Source organism: Hyperolius riggenbachi, chromosome 1, assembly GCF_040937935.1.
Source record: "Hyperolius riggenbachi isolate aHypRig1 chromosome 1, aHypRig1.pri, whole genome shotgun sequence".
NCBI lineage: Eukaryota > Metazoa > Chordata > Amphibia > Anura > Hyperoliidae > Hyperolius > Hyperolius riggenbachi.
Window position 1 is genome coordinate 442,127,140 of NC_090646.1, and position 21,466 is coordinate 442,148,605.

At 41.6% G+C, this 21,466-nt stretch overlaps 1 protein-coding gene across 1 annotated transcript in view; it reads right to left on the reverse strand.

Annotated features, from left to right (window-relative positions):
- Window positions 1–21,466, reverse strand: part of REC8 (REC8 meiotic recombination protein) — a 77,448-nt gene that overhangs the window by 44,719 nt on the left and 11,263 nt on the right. The window contains exons 5-9 of the mRNA XM_068271455.1: window positions 17,875–17,992; window positions 14,495–14,582; window positions 12,111–12,184; window positions 7,926–8,655; window positions 5,687–5,753 (exon numbers count right to left, since the gene is read on the reverse strand). Of these exons, the coding sequence (XP_068127556.1) occupies window positions 5,687–5,753; window positions 7,926–8,655; window positions 12,111–12,184; window positions 14,495–14,582; window positions 17,875–17,992 (1,077 nt within the window). The remainder of the gene's footprint in view (window positions 1–5,686; window positions 5,754–7,925; window positions 8,656–12,110; window positions 12,185–14,494; window positions 14,583–17,874; window positions 17,993–21,466) is intronic.

Genomic DNA, 21,466 nt, shown 5'->3' on the forward strand with positions numbered 1-21,466 from the left:
AGGAGGTGGGGGAGCGGTGAGAGTGACAGAAGGTAAACAGCCGGCTACGTGTTGACAGCTCAGTGTATAATTTATGAAGGGCACAGCAGAGCGCAGGGGGGCCTGTGGGGGGATCAGTATAGCAACAGAGGCTGGGTAGTATATGCAGACCCAGCCTCTGTGTGTTAATTCGCGTTCTTAGAACCCACAATTGTTAGCCTATAACAAACATTGTAGCCTGACCAAGTAATGTTTGAACGATTTATAATGTCTCCTCATCAAACTGAATCTGTGGTATGTAATGTTTAAGCAAACAAGTGGTCTTATCTATCTGTCATAAATTAACTAGAGTCCATGTGAGACCCTCCTGATGTTGTAATCCAGTACATGGAACTTCTGTATGTCAATTGTATGTTATCAGGATACACATTCTTCTACCTGAGCAAGAAACTGTTAAATGCCTGTTTTGCACTCTCCAAGTAAAAGTGAGTACTGTTTTTCTTCTCACTATAGCAAGGATTAACAACCAGGATTCTTGGAGAACTCTTCAGGTGTCCCATGTCACACTTCATTGGGACTAACAAGTCCCACTTCCCCCATTGCTGTGGGACGTTTTGGTCCTCCACTCACATCCCTCAGTGTGGCTGCAGCCACCTCTCCCAAAGTCAGTCCTGTAGCTCCAGCTTGGTGTAGGAGTTTAAGCAAGATTGTAACGTCAGACTGAAGAAAAAGACGCATGTCAGTATGATGATGGGGTTTTTTTTAACAGGTACCACTGAACACCAATATACATGAGGGATAGGAACCTGTTATCAATGAGGGCATAATTGTTCCAAAAGGGGATACAATTGTTTCAAAAGGGGGAATTGAAGCTATAGTTTATTTCATAGGGGGGCATTGAGGCCACAATTGTTCCAAAAAGTGCACAGGGGCACAGTTGTTTCAAAGGGGTTCACTGAGGCCCCATTTGTTTCAAATGAATACATTGACACCACAATTGTTTTGAGTGTGTGTGGGGGGGGCGGGGGATTGAGGACTCAAATGTTTCAAAGTGGGACAAAGGTGCAACAGTTGTTTTAAAGAAGGACATTGAAGTACAATTGTCTTAAAGGGGGAAATTGAGGCCAAAATTGTTTCAAAGGGTGGCCACACTTTGAGAATACTGAGGCCACCAGGGATAAAAGGCCCATGCTTCTTATCATGGGCAGGGGGGCTCATGGGACACACTTAATGTAAGGAAAATGATTGCTTCACTAGTTACATCAGGGCCATGATTACTGTACATGTTGGGGGTAATTATTGATGCATTTGATAATTGGGGGTTAAGGTTGATACATTTGATAACTAGGCCTAAGGGCTCTTTCACAGTGCGACATTAAAGTCGCACGTTATAAAATACTTTAACGCAGAGTAACGCACAGCAATGCAAAGTCTGTGTGAAATTCACAGTGCACACGTTGCGTTTGTGTGTAACGTGAGGCGTTATTAGAAAGTGCTGCATGCTGTGCGTTTAGCAATGAATCTGCTGCGTTAGTTGTGTTGCACATGCTCAGTAATGTTTTTTGTTTTTTTTAATGTAACGCATGCGCTGTTTTCGTTCCATCACTGTGCGATGAAAACGGCTCACCAAATGCAGGGCTAAAGAATGCACTATAACGTTCAAGTTATAGTGCACAATGTGTTGCGTTAGGGGCACGTTGTGCGACGTTAACGTCTCATCAAATGCAATGTCCTGATGTGAAAGTAGCCTAATGATTGCTGAATTTGATATTTGGGGGGTAATGACTGCTGCATTTAGAACTTAAGGGTAATGATTTCTGCATTTAATCATAATGGCTACATTAGATATTTGATGGTGATAACTGCCACGTGAGATACTTGTGGGCTAATGAAGGTTGCACATATTATTTGGGATGTAACAATTGCTACAGTAGGTTATCTATACATATACTGTACACACACACACACACACACACACACACACACACACACACACACACACACACACACACACACACACACACACACACACACACACACACACACACACACACACACACACACACACACACACACTTTATTTTCATGAGATCTGAAAAGTTAAAAAAAAAAGGTTCCTTGAGAGGAAAGAAAAAGGGCTGCACTATAGAATTGGTTTCATTGTTTGTCATCATCTTGGCTAAACATCTAAAGTGTGTCCCAGTGATCCCTCATGTCACTGGCCACTTTTCCAGATATCCACTGGATGGATCACTTTTTTCCATTGGCTATTGTGTTTGCAGGAACTTCAAAGGAAGTTGAAAACTGAACATTCTGTCTCTTCCTCTCTTCCTGTCTGTTCTAAGAGACATTCCCTCCTTAAAGTGAGCCTCCGGACTAAAAATCGACTCAGCAGCACTAAAAAGGCTTGGTGTTTCTTTAACAGTTTCACGGCATCAAAACTTTGTTTCTCTTATACAAGCCTCAATTTTAGCTGCACAGAAGAAAACTGCCCGGGCTTTTTTCCCCTGATGCTGTGCAAAGCATGATGGGATTTCTGATTTTGTTGTTCTCATTCTGCTGTTTTGGTGCATTTTTTTTTTTTACATTTTAAATTTGACATTTGAAGCCTAGTGTGTGCAGCTGGGAGGGGTTATCAGGACACAGGACAGTTGGAACTGTGTCTCCTGCTCCTTGTCACCTCCTTTCAACCAAAAAGATGGCTGCCCCCGTGACAAAGATGGCAGCCCCCATGAATCACAAACATTTGCCTGTTCTTTTAAAACAGGGTGAGTAAGAGATTATATTACCTATCTATTCTAATTACCATAACTAATGTAACCTAATGACAGTATGTTTGTTTAGGCTAAAATTCCCCTTTAAGCAGAGGTAGGTTGGGACATTATGATTGGAATTAATGCAGCTTGCTTATTATGAAGTGCTCTGGAATGATGTAGCAATTTCCTTGTTTCTCAAAATTAAACACCTTGAACATATTTTTACTACAAAGCAGGATTTAGGAAATACTAGTTTGCCAATGACCATGGGGTGGACCACCAGTGGAGCTGAGATTCTCAGGTTCTCCATCGCCAGAGTTCATTAAGAGGGTAATACAGTGGCATAGCAAGCACTCTTGCTTGTGCTGAAGTCCAGGTTTAATGCCTGGCCTGGACACTATCTGCATAGAGTTTGTATGTTCTCCCTGAGTTTACGTGGGATTTTGGTTTTCTCCCACTTTCCAAAAACACACTGATAGATTAACTAGCTTCCCCTAAAGAAACCAATACTACATTTTAGCTGGGGTTAACAGATTATGACTGAGATACAAACGGATTTGCTTACTGAGTTTTGCCTAGATGGCCAATACTCTTTTGCTGCCTATCCGCTTTGAGTTCTGAAGCAGAAAAGCACTTTACAAATGGTAGCTCAACACCAAGTCCTGCTGCAAACCCTGTCTGAATTACTAAAAAAAACATGTTCTGGTATGAAGTGACAGATGCTTGCAGCATTCACCTTGGTGGTATGGTTCCACAGGGAAGCTTGCTGATAGCTTATTAAGTTAGCATTTGTGTTGCTGCCATTGCTCGCACATATCTTCAACCAGAATGTTGTTAAATAATTGCTGAATATACTTAGCGTACCACTCCAGGCATAAAGGTATTCCTTGCTTTGTGTTAGTTGTAGAACTAGTTTTTCTCTGTGATGTCAAATAACTTTTAAAGGGGAACTAAAGAGAGAGGTATATGGAGGCTGTCATGTTTATTTCCTTTTAGACAATACCAGTTGCCTGGCAGCCCTGCTGATCCTCTGCCTCTAATACTATTAGCCATAGCCCCTGAACAAGCATGCAGCAGATCAGGTGTTTCAGTGGTTCAGACTTATAAGTCTGATCTGACAAGATTAGCTGCATGCTTGTTTCTGGTTTTAATCAGATACTACTGCAGAGAAATAGACCAGCAGGGCTGCCAGGCAACTGGTATTGATTAAAAGGAAATAAACATGACAGCCTCCATATACCTCTCTCTTCAGTTCCCCTTTAAAGCACCTGCTCAGAAGCCCAGTCACACGCTGCTTCCATGCACCACAGACTGTTGCTGCTATTGGCTACAGGCTCTGTAAGATTCAGTCTGTGCCTGGCTTATGCCGTTTAAACTGCAGGATGATGCAATGTAATCATCTAGTCATGCGATCAAGATTTTAAGACAGAACGTCAGCTACATAAGCCTCATTTAAAAAAAACAAAACAGTAACATTTGATCACTCGGATTGCTAAGTTGTTAAAAGGTATTTTAGTCATATGTTAGGTGATATGCTTTAAATGAGTTCAAGCAGCAAGTGCATGAATATGGCTGCAAAAGCATGGCCACCACTTCAAACCTAACTGCAATTGTACCACCCATTCTATCTTAAAAGGTTAAATGACTTGCCTTTATAGCACATACGGATTATTGTTATTTTTATTATGTAGTATTTCTATAGCACTGACATCTTCCTCAGCACTTTACAGAGTAAATAATTATGTCACCGACAGTTCCTCAAAGGGGCTCACAATCAAATCCCCCACACTATATTCATCATAGTGTAGGGCCAATTTGGGGCGGCAATGATGTTTGGGATGTGGGAGGAAACAAGAGAGCCCAGAGGAAATTTACACAAGCACTAGGAGAGTGTACAAACTCTGTGCAGATATTGCCCTATATTTTCATGAAGTACTAAAAAAATAAATGGCAATAGATCTGAAAGCTAGTATTTATGTCCTGCCTCCAGCTTTGTCTACTTTGCTGAAAACAAATGCCTGTGCACCTGCAATGCAAGTATGTGGAGCCATCATGGCTGTTGCTTATAGCTCTATAGGGTTAGTGATAGTGGTGAGTGGGTTGTTGGATAATGCATCATTTATCCATTAGCTAAATATGTGCTTTATGACAAACAGAACAGGTTCTACTACAAAAACAACCTGTATACTTTATCTTGATATGGTACAGCAATTTATTGTTCATGTCAAAACACTCTATGGCCCAGTGCACACCAAAACCGCTAGCAGATCCACAAAACACTAGCGGTTTTTGGTGCAGATTGCAGAGATTTGGCCCAGTGCACACCGAGCAGATTTGGATGCGATCCGTCGGCCGCATCCGCCTGTAAATCTGCTTGGCTATTGTATTTCAATAGGCTGGTGCACACCGGCGGTTTGAGGTTTTTAGCAAACCGCAAATGTGCAGCAGGAGGAACCTGCCTAATTTTGTTTAAACAATTATTGCTCACTTTCTGTAACTCCAATAAACTTAATTTCACTTCTCAAATATCACTGTGTGTGTCTCCTATATGATATATTTAACTGACATTTTTTATCGTAACAACCAACGATTTATACAGGAAAATCGTGACAATTAACAAGGATGCCCAAACTTTCACCTCCCACTGTATGTATGATTCACACTGCTCAGCTGATGGCTATGGACGTTATACACAGTGACCAGCAGCATTCCTGATGATGGTGCCATACATGTACGTCTCCTTTCATAATCAGGGTGTTTCTTCAATCTTGGCAGAAGTGATGCAGCTAATCCGCATGTGATAAAATTACCGGTGTTGTATTTGATTACAAAATAAGAACAAATTATTAACACTGTATTATTATTATTATTGGGTGTTGACGCTCTCCTTCTTCAATGTTACTGTTCTATAAAAGTAATAATAATTTAACAATGATTGAAAGTCACTTCACCTTGGCCTAGGTGAATGTCTGTCTGATGGGAGCTCTGGTAATGTTTCACGTGCCTCATCAATAAGCTCTGCAAAAAATAATAAAATAGTATTAATTGTAGCAATAAAGCTTTAAAGAGAATCTGTATTGTTAAAATCGCACAAAAGTAAACATACCAGTGCGTTAGGGGACATCTCCTATTACCCTCTGTCACAATTTCGCAGCTCCCCGCCGCATTAAAAGTGGTTAAAAACAGTTTTAAAAATTTTGTTTATAAACAAACAAGATGGCCACCAAAACAGGAAGTAGGTTGATGTACAGTATGTCCACACATACAAAATACATCCATACACAAGCAGGCTGTATACACCCTTCCTTTTGAATCTCAAGAGATCATTTGTGTGTTTCTTTCCCCCTGTTCTCATGCACTGAAGTTTCAGGCTGCTCGTTTCTTCCTGCAAACAGCTTTGCCCTTGTCTGAATTTCCTCAGTATGTGAAAGCCCAGCCAGCTCAGAGGACCATTTATCCAGCTTGTAAAAGATAAGAGAGCAGAGAGAAGCTGCACTAATCTAAATATCACACAGGCAGTGTGCAGAGAGGGGCCTGAAAGGGGGAGTTCATAGCAGAACCACAACACTGAAGAACTTGGCAGCCTTCCAGACACAGGCCGACAAGTCTGACAGGAGAGAGATACATTGATTTATTACAGAGACTGTGATAGTAGAAAGTGCTGCAGTAAGCCAGAACACATTAGAATAGCTTTTGGAACTTTAGGATGATAAAAAACAGGATGCAATTTTTGTTACGGAGTCTCTTTAAAAAACCCTAATGGTAACAATGATAAGCATGTAATGTTAAGTCGCAAGCACTTCTCAAAGCAAACCTGCTGGATGGGATTTATATGATAAATGTGTGTGTACAATAGATAGAATAAGGCTTATTCACTAATGGCTGGTATTGTTTTTTTTATACATGCAATGTTCATTTTATAATACGCTACCAATATAATCTCTGCTTCTCCTCCCAAAACAGTGTAACTTTTGTGGAAATAAGCAGTTAGGCATTTAGCTGTTGAGTGAACTAAATTATAAGATATACTCGGGTCAATAAGGTTTGAACCAGCTGCAATAAAGATACAAAACTGCCATAAGCCTGACTTTAATGGACATCTGAGCTGAAAGAGAAAAGTGAAACTTTACTTGCCTGGGGTTTCCTCCAGCCTCTAGCAGTCTATTTGGTCCAGCGCTGCAGTTCCACTACCCTCCAGTGCACTGCTAGCCCCTCCAAAAGATCCCCAAATACAGCTATGGTTGCAGGCTCCTGCATATGAGTGGGTGCATCTCTGTGCCTCTCTTGATCGTGCTTCCATGGCAGGGAGCATTCTGGGTTTACACAGTTCACAAAGACTTAAAATGCACAAGCACAGGATGCTCATCGACACGGGTGCGTGATCGAGAGAATTGCGCGGATTCACCCATGTATACACAAAAGCCTGAGACCACAGCTGTGGTCAGATATCTTTTGGAGTAGCTAGTGACGCACTGGAGGGCAATGGAACTGCAGCACTGGACCAGATAGACTGCTAGGGCTCAGGTAAGCCCCAAGTAAGTAAAAGGACACCTGAAGCTAGAGGGATATGGAGGCTGCCATATTAAATATTTCCTTTTTAATGATGCTAATTGCCTGGCCGTCCTGCTGATCCTCTACCACTTAAGGCTCATACACACGTCCAACTTAATGCATGACCAACCACACAACAAGTTGCTTACCTGAAAAGTACGTATACACACGCCTAACAACTAAACAACCAACTATGCGTGCAATAACAAACTGCACACCATGTCCCCATTCAAAAGTAACAAAGTTGTTCAAAAGACTTGTACACACAGTCCAATCTGCATGATAGTTGGTCAGATTGATCCACCGGTTGGATCTGGCAAACAACCTGTTATCAGTTGGTCTTCAGACGTACACACGACCAACTTATCTTCCAACAGACAAGTTTGGAAGATAGTTGGACAGATTATTGGTACGTGTGTATAAGCCTTTAGCCATAGACTCTGAACAAACATGCAGATCAGTTCCTCTGACTGAAGTTTGATTGGAATTAGCTGCATGCTTGTTTCAGGTGTGTGATTCAGGCACTACTGATGCATGAAAGATCAGCAGGACTGCCAGGCAACTGGTACTGTTTCGATGGAAATAAATATGCCAGTCACCATATATCCCTCTCACGTTACATATCCTTTAATTTCTTACCCAGCATTTCAGAATCCCTTATTTCTTCCGTCCTCCTCGCCTCCTCTTCCTTTTCTGCCAGAGACCTTCTCAGATGGTCAATCTCCTGTTGAGCCTCTTGGAGTCGCTCTCTGTCTTTCTCACGTTGTAGTAAGCGCTCCTTCTCTCTTTCTTCTTCTAGTATAGACTGCATTGCCTTTTCATTTTCCCATTGACGTTTTCTCTCTTTTTGTAACTCTTTGAGGCGTTCGATTTCAATTTGCTGTTCCCGCAGTAGTTGCTCTGCAGCCCCAGATTCTTGCAGATCCTCCAGCTCTCGTATTGCTTTTCTCAGACCCTGCATTTCTTTTTCAACTGCCTGTAGGAGTTTCCTCTCTCGCTCTTCAGCCTCTCTCCTCTCATGCTCTCTTTCAGATTGCCTCTGCTGCTCAAGGACCCTTTGCTCTTCCCTTAGACGTTCTATCTCCCTTTCCTTTTGTTGAAGTTCTTGTCTACTTCTTTCCCTCTCCATTTCCAAGTCTCTATCTACATCAGGCCTTTGGACTTCTGCTTCAGTTACATCTTCTCTCTCTATATGGGGTTCTTTGGGTTTTTCTTTTCTTGGTTTTTTGGGCAGATCCTTGTCTTTTGGTGGTGCCTCTCTAGGTAGGTCTCTTTTGCGTGGCTCTGGCAAGTCTTCAGGAAATGTAGGGAGATCAGATGTGAGTAATTCAAAGTCAAGGGCAGTCAATTCTGGCAGTTCTTGGCCCATCTATAAGGTAACCAGTGGGGAAAAATAACTAGACTAGATGAATAACATGCATGTATTGTGACAATTTAAAATCAATACCAGTGCCTCTCCGTAAGTCTGCAAGTCATTGTATACTAGCTTTGTTAGACCGACATTAAAGAACAAAAGCCAAATTGTATTGCATTGTAAACCTTGACAAGCTTTTGTTTAAACAAGTCCATGAGGTAAATATGACTTTTACTATGTACACGTGTATGTAAATACTATATACTACTTTCAGGATAGTGAAATCAAGCTGTTGAATAAAACTCAGAGGTGGCCTGGACTTAATGGCCCATATGCAATTAACTTTTTCACCTGAGTTTTCTCCTATGTGATATTTACATAACTTGTAAATAAAATGCTTTTTAAATCACCAGCATGCAAGAAAATACGTAAAGGGAACCTGAACTGAGAAAACATATTTAAAATAAACACATGAGGTAACTTTAAATGAACATTACATAGTTACCTTGCCATCGGGTCCTCTCAGAAGCTCACCATTTTCTTTTGACAATGATCCCTTCCAGTTCTGACAAAATTTTGTCAGAACTGAAATATATCAGTTGCTGTCAGTTATAGCTGAGAGGACAACTGATGTGCCATGTATCCCTATGGCTCAAGTGGGCTATGTTACAGTTTAACAGTGTGCTGACCTGAAAGCTGTTATGAGGTAATGGCCATTTTCAAAATGGAGGACAGAGAATTCTATTGATTACAATGGACAAACAGGACAAAAGAGAGGAGAAAGAGATTGAGGAGTAGACTACACGGGAGGTAAGTATGACCTGTGTATAGTTATTTTGACTTTTCATTTTCAGTTCAGGTTTTCTTTAAATAATTTTGAAAGTGAAATTATCTCCCAGGAGAAAACTCAGGAGAAAAAGGTAACTGCATATGGGCCTATATGTCTAAAGAATAATTCTGCTCACTGACTGAACACCGTGCATTGTGTCTGTGTATCCAGATGCAGCTGTGTGAAAAAGGGATGAGAGCGGGCAGCTCTTGGAGAGTGCCAGCTAGAGGGTTTGTAGTACCACACAGGAGTGGTAAGCGCAATACACCAGGGAGGGTCCTAAGTGGACTAGGACCCTCGATATGTGAGTGTACCCTTTATTGCTACTGGTTGTTTTTACTCTAAATAAACTAATTTTAAACTATAAAAGCCACTGATAGAATCCCTATTTGCTCTTTTGCATTGAGTGTGTATATACAGGTGTGATGCCATCACGGAGGGATCTCTAGAGTGGGACGTGTTGCTGCTATTGGATACCCTGACTACCAGCGCTGTGGCATACTGTTCTATATGCATTGATTGGATACCAGGATATATCCTGCTGTGGCAGTTTCATATGCGGAGACCTCAGGGAGAATTTGGTTGGGGCGCCTCTGGCTATGGTATAAGCAGCTGTGTGAATGTCCAGCTGGCACAGGAGTAAAGCTACATACTCACCGCAGCGACCCAGGAAGAAGGATCCAGCGACGCCCCCCAACGACGAGCGCTTCACAATCTATCTTCCTCCAGGCGATGTCACACTGCACTACATGAGATTACATAATGAGCGTGAATGGGAAGTCAAGCGATCGTGTTACTTTGCGCGGAGTCGTCTGGGATCTTAAAGATCCATTCCGCCATGACGGTCTTTATCTTCACGCAACGCTAAATGATGTTAGTGTGATTGTGTGCCTGTACGCACATCACAAGATCGTGGAAATGATCGCTTGTTGCTCAAAAAAAAATCACTGGTAGTTAGAAAAATTGTTGGGGAAATCACGTGGTGGGTACGGGCCAAAAGTGCGGTCTCATTACCGGGGCAACCACTCATTCAGATTTTATCAGACCAGATAGAAGGCTTCTGTACAATCCTGTGTTCTGTCCGACAAGTTCTGTTGCTATGGTGGAGGTGGGAGGGACAGAAGCCAGACACATGACATTATGGCTTTAAGTTGGAAGGGTAAGGTGGGAGACCATAGGCATACCTTACACCAGGCAGGTTAGCCACATTTTCTGCAAGCACCACCTCAGTCCGTTTTCTGTGCAGACAGCCCAGTGATGTCGCCCAAGGGTCACAATCCCTGATGGCTGACTTTGCACAAAGGTGTGTATGCACCTTAAAGTGAACCAAACACCATTTTTAGCACCCAGGGCATCTCAATATCACATTAAATATGTATGCCAACAATGTGGCTCATTAATTAAAGAAAAAAAAAAAAAGAACAACAATTTTACCTCTTTCTTTTACATTTAAATGTTAGCAAAGGCCTTTAATATCCTACTTCCTCGGCCTGCCCAACCGACCGCAGAAATTTCAGGCAGATAAGGACTGCTGTAATTTATTTTATTACACACATTAGCAGAGCAAATAGAAAGGCTGTTGATCACCAGGGGGGGGGGGGGGCAGATTAGACACTGTGCTTTAAAGGGTTTACAGAAGTCTCAGATGCTATCTTCACAGCTTCTCCTGGATAAATAATTGACAGCTAGAAGGGAAGGGCAAACATGGCAGCTCCTATAGCTATTAGAAACCAGGGAAAAAAGTGGTGCTTGGTTCCCTTTAAGACAGATACGTTTTTCATAGCCCCTGATTGCCCAACCACTGGTGAATGAAACAGAGTAAACCAGTTCCTACCATTTAAAATACTGGTGAATCGAGACAGAATCAAGAATAGGGAATGAACTTTTAACTTAGTCTGGGAAGGTTGGATTTTTAAGCATTAACCCTACATCTTAAATAAACCTTAATTAGTATCAACATTGTACTGTATGACTGTTGACTACTATAATCTGTATTGTACAGAATGGAACGTTCATTTTATGCTATACCTTGAAATGGTGTGTATGTGTGCCTTGATAACTCTCTTATTACCAAAATCTTGTGTAAAATAATAATGTTTATGGATGCCCATTGTTTTATTGCATTATCTCACTTGTCTTCTCTTCTCCACATGTGCTCTTGTGTTCTTAAACGAGTATACGGCTCTTTGCTAACTGTCCTTGTTAGTGCATTGTCTTGATGTTTAAATTGCATATAGACACCAGTAACAAATAGGTTTGATAGCTGAGTGGTTAAATGAGTGTGAACTGCAATGAAGACTGGAATGCAGTGAGTTAGAATAACATGATCAGTTACAACGCAGTACTGGGAATGGGCCCATAGAATTGTATGTGAACACACCCGTAGAATTGTGAACTGCAATGAAGTCTGCATGCAGTGAGTTAGAATAACATGATCAGTTACAACGCAGTACTGGGAATGGGCCCATAGAATTGTATGTGAACAGACCCGTAGAATTGTATGTGAACAGGCCTATAGAATTGTATGTGAACAGGCCTACAGAATTGTATGTGAACAGCCCTGTAGAATTGTGTTGGCAGTGAGTTGTCATGCAGAATTATTGTGCAATGCAACTGATATAATGTGGAAGTTAGTTCTCACCTCTTCTGCTGGCAATAGAATTGGCTCCTCCTCTCGCATAGTTATAGCTTCTGGAGATGTCAAATGATCACTATCTAAAAATAAATATTAAAAAATTAAAGTGGAACTCCATGCAAACAAAAAATGCACTGTAAACCAATTCTGCGTTCATGTGCTTTTTTATACATTTAGTATTAACCCCCTGACTGCTTGCTGTAATGATCTGCATAGCAGCTCTGAAATTGGGAGTTTCTTTAAAGGCGAAGGGGGCATTATGATGACATATGATGAATAAGGTCTTCTTCAGATGCAGAACATAAGAGAATCTGCAAAGCAACCTGAATTTATTCAATCATATTGTTTGCTTTGATGTGGCAAAATAGGAACATAGAAACAACTGTTAAATGGCTTTTGAATCAGAGTATGTGCACTCCCAGCTGGAGTACACACACGCCTTTTAATTTTCTATAATTTGCTTTTGATTGCCTTGCAGTCAATTGCAATATCGCAATGGTAAAATTCATGAACCTTTGGCATTGGCTTGGGAAAACCTTAGTAAATGGTGCCCATGGTGTTCTGTCACTTCTTCCACTCTAAACAGCATGTTTGCATGTGATGGAGTGCGCTGAAGTCTGGACTCACAGAATCTGCATCGCAAGACCGGATGGATAAACAGCGCTTTTGGTGGGTAAGACAAGTCACATACATGGCATATTATCTGTGTATCTACAAGGCCAAGCTTATATTGGCCAACTGCTTCCTCACCTCTTTTACTGCTGTACTAAGTTCTGAATTAGGCAGGGGTCACACTTACAGATGGGGGACCCGAATTACAGGGTGCCCCAAGGCAAGAAAGCGCTTTTCAATAAAAAGATCCCACATGGGGTATCCTTAGGGTGCCGTGCCCTTTGGGACCCCAAGGACACCTTATTTGGGATCTTTTGATCGAAAAGCGCTTTCTTGCATTGGGGCACCCTGTAATTCGGGTCCCCCATCTGTAATTTGATTTTGATCGATTTTTATGGATTTTGTTTCTATATCTTTGATCTAAATAAACACTACACTTAGATCGTTCTATTCCCTTATTTGCTACACACACTACCCTTATTGATGAGGATACGCTGTATTCAAGCATAAGGAGGAGGTGGTTTCTATTGCCACTTGTGAAGGAGTGGATTGAAGATCCGCCGCAGATACCAACATACACGCTCAATATACAACCTTGTATGTGGGTTGTCACCAGCTGGTAAGCCTTTGAATTTTTTACCTGTTTGCTGCTGTTTGGAACTCTTGATTGGGGATAGCCAGCGCTGAAAACCTGAAGCACATTCCATTATGGACATTTGGGACTTGTCTGACTTTTCAGCTGCGGCTCTTGCATAGATGCCTGATTTTTTTTATAGATATTGAGGCTGTACCTTATACTGTGGCACTGATTTATAACGTCTAAATTTGCCAGGGGTCACACTTAAGTCTTGACCTTGAGATAAAAGCGTACGATATTTCTCATACATGTTTCTGTGCTGGCAAGTTTGGAGGTGTTTTTGCGTGTGGTTTGGCAATCTTTAAAATGTGTTTGTAGATATAAAAAATTGCAATGCTAATTCTTCAAAAATACCAATTCTAAACTAATTTAATTGCATGCAATTTTTCTGTGTTCCCATTGGCTTGCATTGAAACACGAATCGCACAAGGGAAAGGCACAGTTGCTTTTTTTTTTATGCAGAAAAATTGCGGAAAGAGATGTGCAAATGATCTGAAATAATTTACGTGCTGCGATCCGATTTTCATTAAGTGTGAACCCTGAACAGCTGTGAATACCTTAATTCTGCAGTAAGCAGGACAACCAAATGACCACCAATTGCTACATTGCTTTTACCAATCCCCAGTAAGGCTGCCACTGGTACCTGGTGCATCAGGTCAAAATGAGTCCCCTGTATTTTGCCCGACATGAGAGAAGCTGAATGACAGCTATGCATATGTCTGCCCACCTGCATTTTGCCAAAGAACAGCAGTGAGAAGCAGCTCAGCCAAATTTCCCTCTCCCAGAATGCAATGCTTCTTCAGCTAAGCAGGAAAGGAGGACCACCGGGTGCAGCAGCAATCAAATACCGGTAACTGTGAGCAAATCACTCACTCAACGTATTTATTCCTTTTTGAGTATACTAAGGAAAGGGGAGGGGGGCAAAGGTATGCAGCCTGGAAAATGGACCAATGGAAGGAGGCAGATAAAAGTAAAAGCTGGAAATGGGCTTTAATCATCATGTATTAGTAAGTATAAGACACAGAGATGTCAGCATGCAAATCAGTGCATGTAATATTCTATTCACAACTGTGAAATACTGGATTGGAGTTACAGGCTATAAATGCCTGTTGTTCTTGCCATTTGTCCTTCCCCATCTCACCTTCTCTCAGACTTCTTCTTGCACGTCTAGCAGGAGTCCTCTCCAATCTGACGACCTCAGGATCTGAAGTTTCCAAGAGTGTGCGGATCTAATTCACAGGTAAAAGATGGCAATAGTGGCATTAAGGTGTACCAAGAGCTCAAGAGGAATACTGATGCTTTTAACTGTTCCAAAATGACTAGTTGTCTGGCCTGGGTGTTGTGCCAATCCTTTGGCTTCAGTAATATGTCACACACCATATCTGTATACACATTCTAGTCAGTGATGACAAATTATAAAAAGGCAGTGGAGCAACACAACAGCCAGGTAAGTAGCACTTTCAAAAGCAATGGAACTGTGTTTATTCCTCACAGTTGTGATTAAAAAAAAAATATTATTACTGAAACTTAATGGACCTTGAGGGAGGGTACATAGGTTCATATAATTGTATTGTATAGGGAAAAATATCAGCAGATAACGATTCCACACATCCCTTATAAATAGCATATAAAATGAAAGTTCACTTAAAGGGAACCTGAAGCAAGATAAATTATTTAAAATAAACACATGACGAAGCAGAAAATTAATAGTAATGCTGGGAATACACCATACAATTTTCTGTTCGATTTACCTTCCAGATGGATGAAGTTCAACATGTTGGAAATGTATCTATCTTACGATCTGCCAAGCAATTAGGCATTGTTCTACTCAGTAGGAGATAACCAGAAGACAATGCACCAGAGATAATGACTATTCTCTACAGAAAATAATCTAATTATGCATTCTAACAGAAAATCTAACAGAAAAATCTAACAGAAAATTGTATGGTGTATTCCCAGCATTACATAAGGTGGCCATACACTCGTCAGATTAGCAGCAGATAGATCATCAGATAGATTTCTGATCTATCTGATGTGTTTAGGAACATTTTTTACTAGGATTAGAATTCCAATAGATTTCAGTTTGAAATCTATTGAAAATCGATCTGATGGCATTTTTTTGTCATCAGATTTCCATTAGGGACAATGCAAAATGATAAGCAATCTCAACAGATCGACCTGGATTTTCCACCCTGCCAGATCGATTGAAATCAATCGAAATCGGCCGCCAATCGGTCGATCGGTCAACCAATTTGCAATTGATCAATCGATTTTGATCGATCGGCCAGAAAATCGGCTGAGTGTATGGGCCCCTTTACCTCATCGTCAGTTCCTCTCAGAAGCTCAACATTTTCTTCTTACAGTGATCCCTTCCAGTTCTGACAATATTTTGTCAGAACTGAAATATACCAGTTGCTGTCAGTTATATATCAGCAGCTGTCAGTTACAACTGAATGTGCAAGGTAATGTCCATGTTTCCCTATGGCTAAAGTGGGTGATATTACAGTTTAACAGTGTGCTGACCAGGAAGCTGTTAGGAGGTAATGGGCATTTTTACAATGGAGGACGGAGAATTTCATTGATCACAGTGGACAAATGGGATGCAGCAGAGGAGAAAGAGATCGAGGAGTAGACTACACAGGAGGTGTGTATGACCTGTGTATGGTTATTTTGAATTTTTATTTTCATTTCAGGTTCTCCTAAAGCACACCTGAATTGGAACAAAGGAGGATATTTTTACTTACCTGGGGCTTCTTCCAGCCTCCTCCATAGTCTTTCAGGTCCCTTTGTGTTTTTTTTTGTAGGTCCCCTCTGTTGTGCCACTGCCCCCTATGAAAGATATGTGACTGGAACTCCAGCCACCGCACTATGCATGCGTAGTCTCATCCACACACCTCCTTTATCAAGCTCCCACCACCAGGTGTGTTCTGTGTATGCACACTTTGTATAGACCTGTAACTGCACAAGCGCAGAATGCTTATGGCCATGGGAGCACAACTGAGTACCAGTCGTAGATCTTTCAGAGAGGGCAGCAGCACAATGAGGGGACTCAGAGAGCACTATAAACTACTGTCTTTTACTATGTTACCATCACTTACAGTAGCCAGTAAAATCTGATCGCTCTGACTGGTTTAGGTTAATAAATGTCAAGTTGTAATGTAGTCATTTGTATTTGGTAATACCCAGGGCTGGGCCGAGGCATAGGCTGGAAAGGCTCCAGCCTCAGGGTGCAGTGTAGGAGGGGGCGCAGAATTCATTCAGCTGTCATTCCTAATTGTGTTTGAAGCAGAAAGAAATAAGAAAAGGGGATACATGGCAGTGACTGCAAGCCAGATAACTAGATATTAAGGTGTTGGGGAGGTTATGGGCCCTGTGGCGCCTCTTAGTCTAATAGCAATCAGTGTGTGATGGCTGGGGTGGCAGGGATGGGGGGGGGGCGCACTTTGGTGTCTCAGCCTTGGGTGCTGACGGACCTTGTCCCGGCTCTGGTAATACCTTCACCCCCCTTTTAAAGTCTCACTGAAGGAAGTGACACTGGCATGGGTGTAGCAATCACCCCTGCGACCCCTGACATCTCAGGGGGGCCCAGAGGCTTTGGGGGCCCCTCCAACTGCCTCTCTCTAACTGCAAGTGCAGCCAATTAGCAAATAAACCTTCCCATTCACTCATGAAAAGCATGTGCAGGGGCGTGTGTCATTCTCTCTAAACATTACATGCTTGTAAATAACAGAAGATTGTAGGTTACAAAAAAAGCTGTTCTATCCAACTAATGTTCTCCAGTCTGGGTGATGATCAGTATCAGCAATTGGTGAGGTCAGGGCCAGCACAATTCCACTGGCACCCATCTACACTCTTGCAATTCTGTAAAAGACATCCAATCTGCTTGCATGGCAGGCAATTACAAAAATCTAACTTTATCTTTACATCAGGATGATTTCTGGTAATTTAACTAGCTGAATTAGAAATGCGTTTATTATAATTGCTAAATGGTGTTGTCCATTAAACTGGTTAACACGTCAAAGACACCTGAACTGAGAGGGAGATGAAGGCTGCCATATTTATTTCCTTTTAAACAATGCAAATTGCCTGACTGTCTTGCTTTTCCGCTGTCTCGGATACTTTTAGCCATAGACCCTGAGCAAGCATGCATGTCAAATGTTTCTGACTGAAGCCTGAATGGATTACCTGTATGCTTGTTTCATGGGTGTGATTCAGATACGTCTGAGGCCATAGAGACCATCAGGACTGCCAGGCAACTAGTATTGTTTAAAAGGAAAAAAGGAAAACAATATGGCAGCCTTCATATACCACTCAGTTGAGGTGTACTTTAAAGTACATGTGAAATGTATGTTCTGTAGTTCTGAACTTCCCCATTCATACTATAAGAAAGGAGATGCCCTTGTTTCCACTATGTAGAATGAAATGTGCTTGGCCTTAGTTTTATGGGAGTTTATAACATGCACAGATTTAGTTTATACCACATATTTACAACTGTAACAAGTGACTGTTGCTACATTTTACCTGTGGAATCATCAATGGATCAGGAAGCTCTGACGGAACATCCATAATCCCAAAGAAAGGATCGGGGGCATGCTCCAGAGATTGCATGAGTGACAGACTATCCGGGATCAGCAGGAGTCTGACAAATGCAAAGGCAACTAAGCAGTTATTTGCACATTTTGATTTACGTATACAAAGAAAAAATGATTTATGTCATTGCTCTTTACACATGCCCAGCTGAGCATAAATAAATCATTCATGCCCTGCTTGTTAACTTGCAGCCTGGTGTCACAAGCTTACTCCCTACAGCCCTCTAGTGGCAACAGAAGAAAATAACACCATTATTTTATCTTCAGGTGAAGAAAAACTTTCCAGATATACAGTATAAGTTAATAAAGAGAGCAGCAGGATGAAACATGAATGTTATACATCCAGATGAAAGTGGCGGGCACCAACAGTTTCTGCGACAATGTGAGTTTATTGTGACAGGTTCTGGGTTACAAGGACCATGCTCACCTCAATCCCTGAAAATAGAGCCCATCCTTAACCAGTACTCGCCTTCTGTAGTGCTGACCCACAGGGCCAAATCCACTCTTGGTTACAGTATAGCCGAGCACCAACAAGATCTTAATTTGAAAACAGAGTACAGTAGAGTCCCGGTTATCCGTAACTCTTACCAACAGTCTCAACCAATCGGCACAAATCACAAGCAGTACTCATGGTGGTGAATGCAAACTCCTTAGACTGCTTGTGGGCTCTGGTTTGTTTAAAGACCGGGTTCCACCGTTCCCCCAAGATTAATATACCCTCAATTACTGTATTTTGACATTTAACACAGAGTTCATGGTATGTAGAGTGGGGTATAGTACTGTATTAGGTAGGCCTATTTATAACCTTGAGTCTCAAGCAACCAAAAAGTGCACTTATCTGACCTCAGCCGATCCCCGTCAGTGCAGCATAACCAGCCAAGTGCCGATTTTCAGCAACAGAGTATAATTTAGTAGATTGCACTCCGCTATTACATAGCCAATGGCCTGCAGTACTTGGCTGAATAATAGCTGAGCATCAGCGACTAAATGACACCCTGCTGTTGATAACCAATACTGCATTACACCCTGACAAATGTATCCTCTGACACTACCAGGATGCACTGCTCCAAAACTACCGTCTTAGTGCAGAGCGGACAGACAGCTGGCAGCATGCCTCTAGCAAGATACACAAATATACACAGCTGGCAGCATGCCTCTAGCAAGATACACAAATATACGCAGCTGGCAGCATGCCTCTAGCAAGATACACAAATAAGAAAGAAGAGGAAAAGAACAAAGACAGACAATTTACAGAAAATGATAGAAAGTAACAGAAGGATTTGGAAGAACAGTAGAAAAAACAATACAACTGTGAAGAAAGAAGTATACAGATAGGGAAAAAGAAGTCATTTTTTTACATTTATTTTTAATACTTTTTATTGTGTGTTTATTTTAATTGAAATATGTTGTGTGTTTTCTTATTTATTATTGATAGTAAATAGATAAGGAGTTATAAATGACCCCTTTTATCTTTTGTTTTACCTAGGAGTGGAAGATACCTGGAGTCTCCTTTATTTATGATGATTTTATATTTTGTCATAAGTATACCACATACTATCACCTACCCACACCTCCTCCAAGGCATTGCAGGTGGGGAACATAGCATCGGACAAGGGTACTCTGCAAAGTGTGTGTCTGTGCTCTACTGGTGTGAGGTGGTAGACCATGTAGATGTTAATAGTTCACCTGATATGTTACTAATCTTTTGTATATGCATATCTTTACAAGCAATGTAGGGCCTGGGACCCACTACAGCTGTTTCAGTAATGATTTGTGCTTTCTAGGAATTGCAGGCGATTCCAAAAGGGCTAGGCCGATGAAATATACAGTGTCATCATATACAATGAAGTGTTATACTGTGAAGCTGGAACTGTCCTTTGTGGTGATTGCGGCGCTGTCCGCCTGTATGACACCAGCTTATAATGCATGTGCTGAAGCTACTGACCGGCTAACTACGCTCTAGCTACTACCTAAGCTTGCTGGACTAACAGATACCCTGCTGTGGAGGTGCAGACCTATGGAGCTGATCAGAGTTCACATTGTGCAAGCAATTTTTTGTGCCATAGACTGATTTTTTTGGGCGTGCTCATCTGACGACCGTAGCGTGTTTGCATGTGGGTGTATGTGGAAGGATCTTTGGGTGGCTGTGGCGGGATGGCCATCCCATGTTGATTTTAAAGCACTCTTTTTGTAATTTTCTGATTAATAAAGTAATTATATATTTTTATACTCTCATTACAAACGGGTATGCGTAGTTGTTATGAAGTTGCTTTAGTTGATTCCTAAAACAGACCTATATGTCCCTCTGCCCCTGACCACTTTCACCTAGAGTTTGTCTAGGCCGATGAAAGCCAGGGCCGGATTTCTGGAAAGACCCCAAAGGCCCGGGCCTCGGGTTGCTGTAGCCTAAGGAGGCATTTACACATGAAATAGGGGTTGCTACATAAGTAAGAGGAGGCTGCAAATGGAGAGCAACACATGAAAAAGGGAAACTGATGCCCAAGTGAGCTGTATTGTGAAAGAGAAGGGCTGCAGTACATGAATGTTACACGTGGAAAACGGGACTAAACATGGAAGGTTAGCCATAACCTATTTGGCCTAGGGGCAAAAAAAGTATAAATTTGGCCTTGATGAAAGCCTATGTTAGTGATTCTACAAGAACCATTGTAATTTGTCAGAAACAATTTTTGAAACAATTTAATTCAGGGAATGCAGGGCCCAAAATCGCAATCCCTGAAACTGTTCTGTTTATAGTAGCAAAATCTCTGGCCTGGGACCCACTACGGTGCCTTGTGGTGCATGTAGGATCACTTCTATAGAGACTGGCGATGGCAACTAAAAACTGCTCATGTACACAGATCTTATTTGTTTCATAGATCCAACTAAGGGCCTTTTTCCACTAGCCTGCGATTTGCGATTTGCTTCTGATCGCAAATCGCAAGGTACATTAAACTAATGGAAACTGCAGCAGCAATTTCCATTAGTGCGATCCGATTGCGATGCGATTTTGGTCAAAGCGCAATCGTTGTCCTGCCGCGTTTTGTATGCGATTGAGCTGGACTATAATGAGTATAGTAGCTCAATCGCAATCGCATGGTGGAAATTGAAACTGGAAAAGAGCCCTTAGTGACTGAAAATAAACTTCATGTGAAGAAAAATGTTAACCTGCCGTTAGTTAGCCTTTAACCATGTGGTAAATCTGAAAAGAGCACCCAAAAAACACAGAACAAAGAAAACGTAATGGAAGACCTTGCCATACCCTTGCTGTCTAAAAGACAAGTGTTTGCCTTGGGGTTTAGTATCTTACTGGTTTTTCAAGTCCTAATGACACATGTAATTTACAAACAGCCTGTTTGCTAGAGCAAAGGGCAATATGCAAACTCATAGCAGCCAATCAGGGCAGCTGCAGTAATTTGCTGAACTTTGCACTACCTCATTCAGCACTGCCAGTTTGCCTTGGGACTCAATAATAATGACAGACATTCATCAGCTATGTGTACTGAGGGGAGAAGCATCTGTCTTGT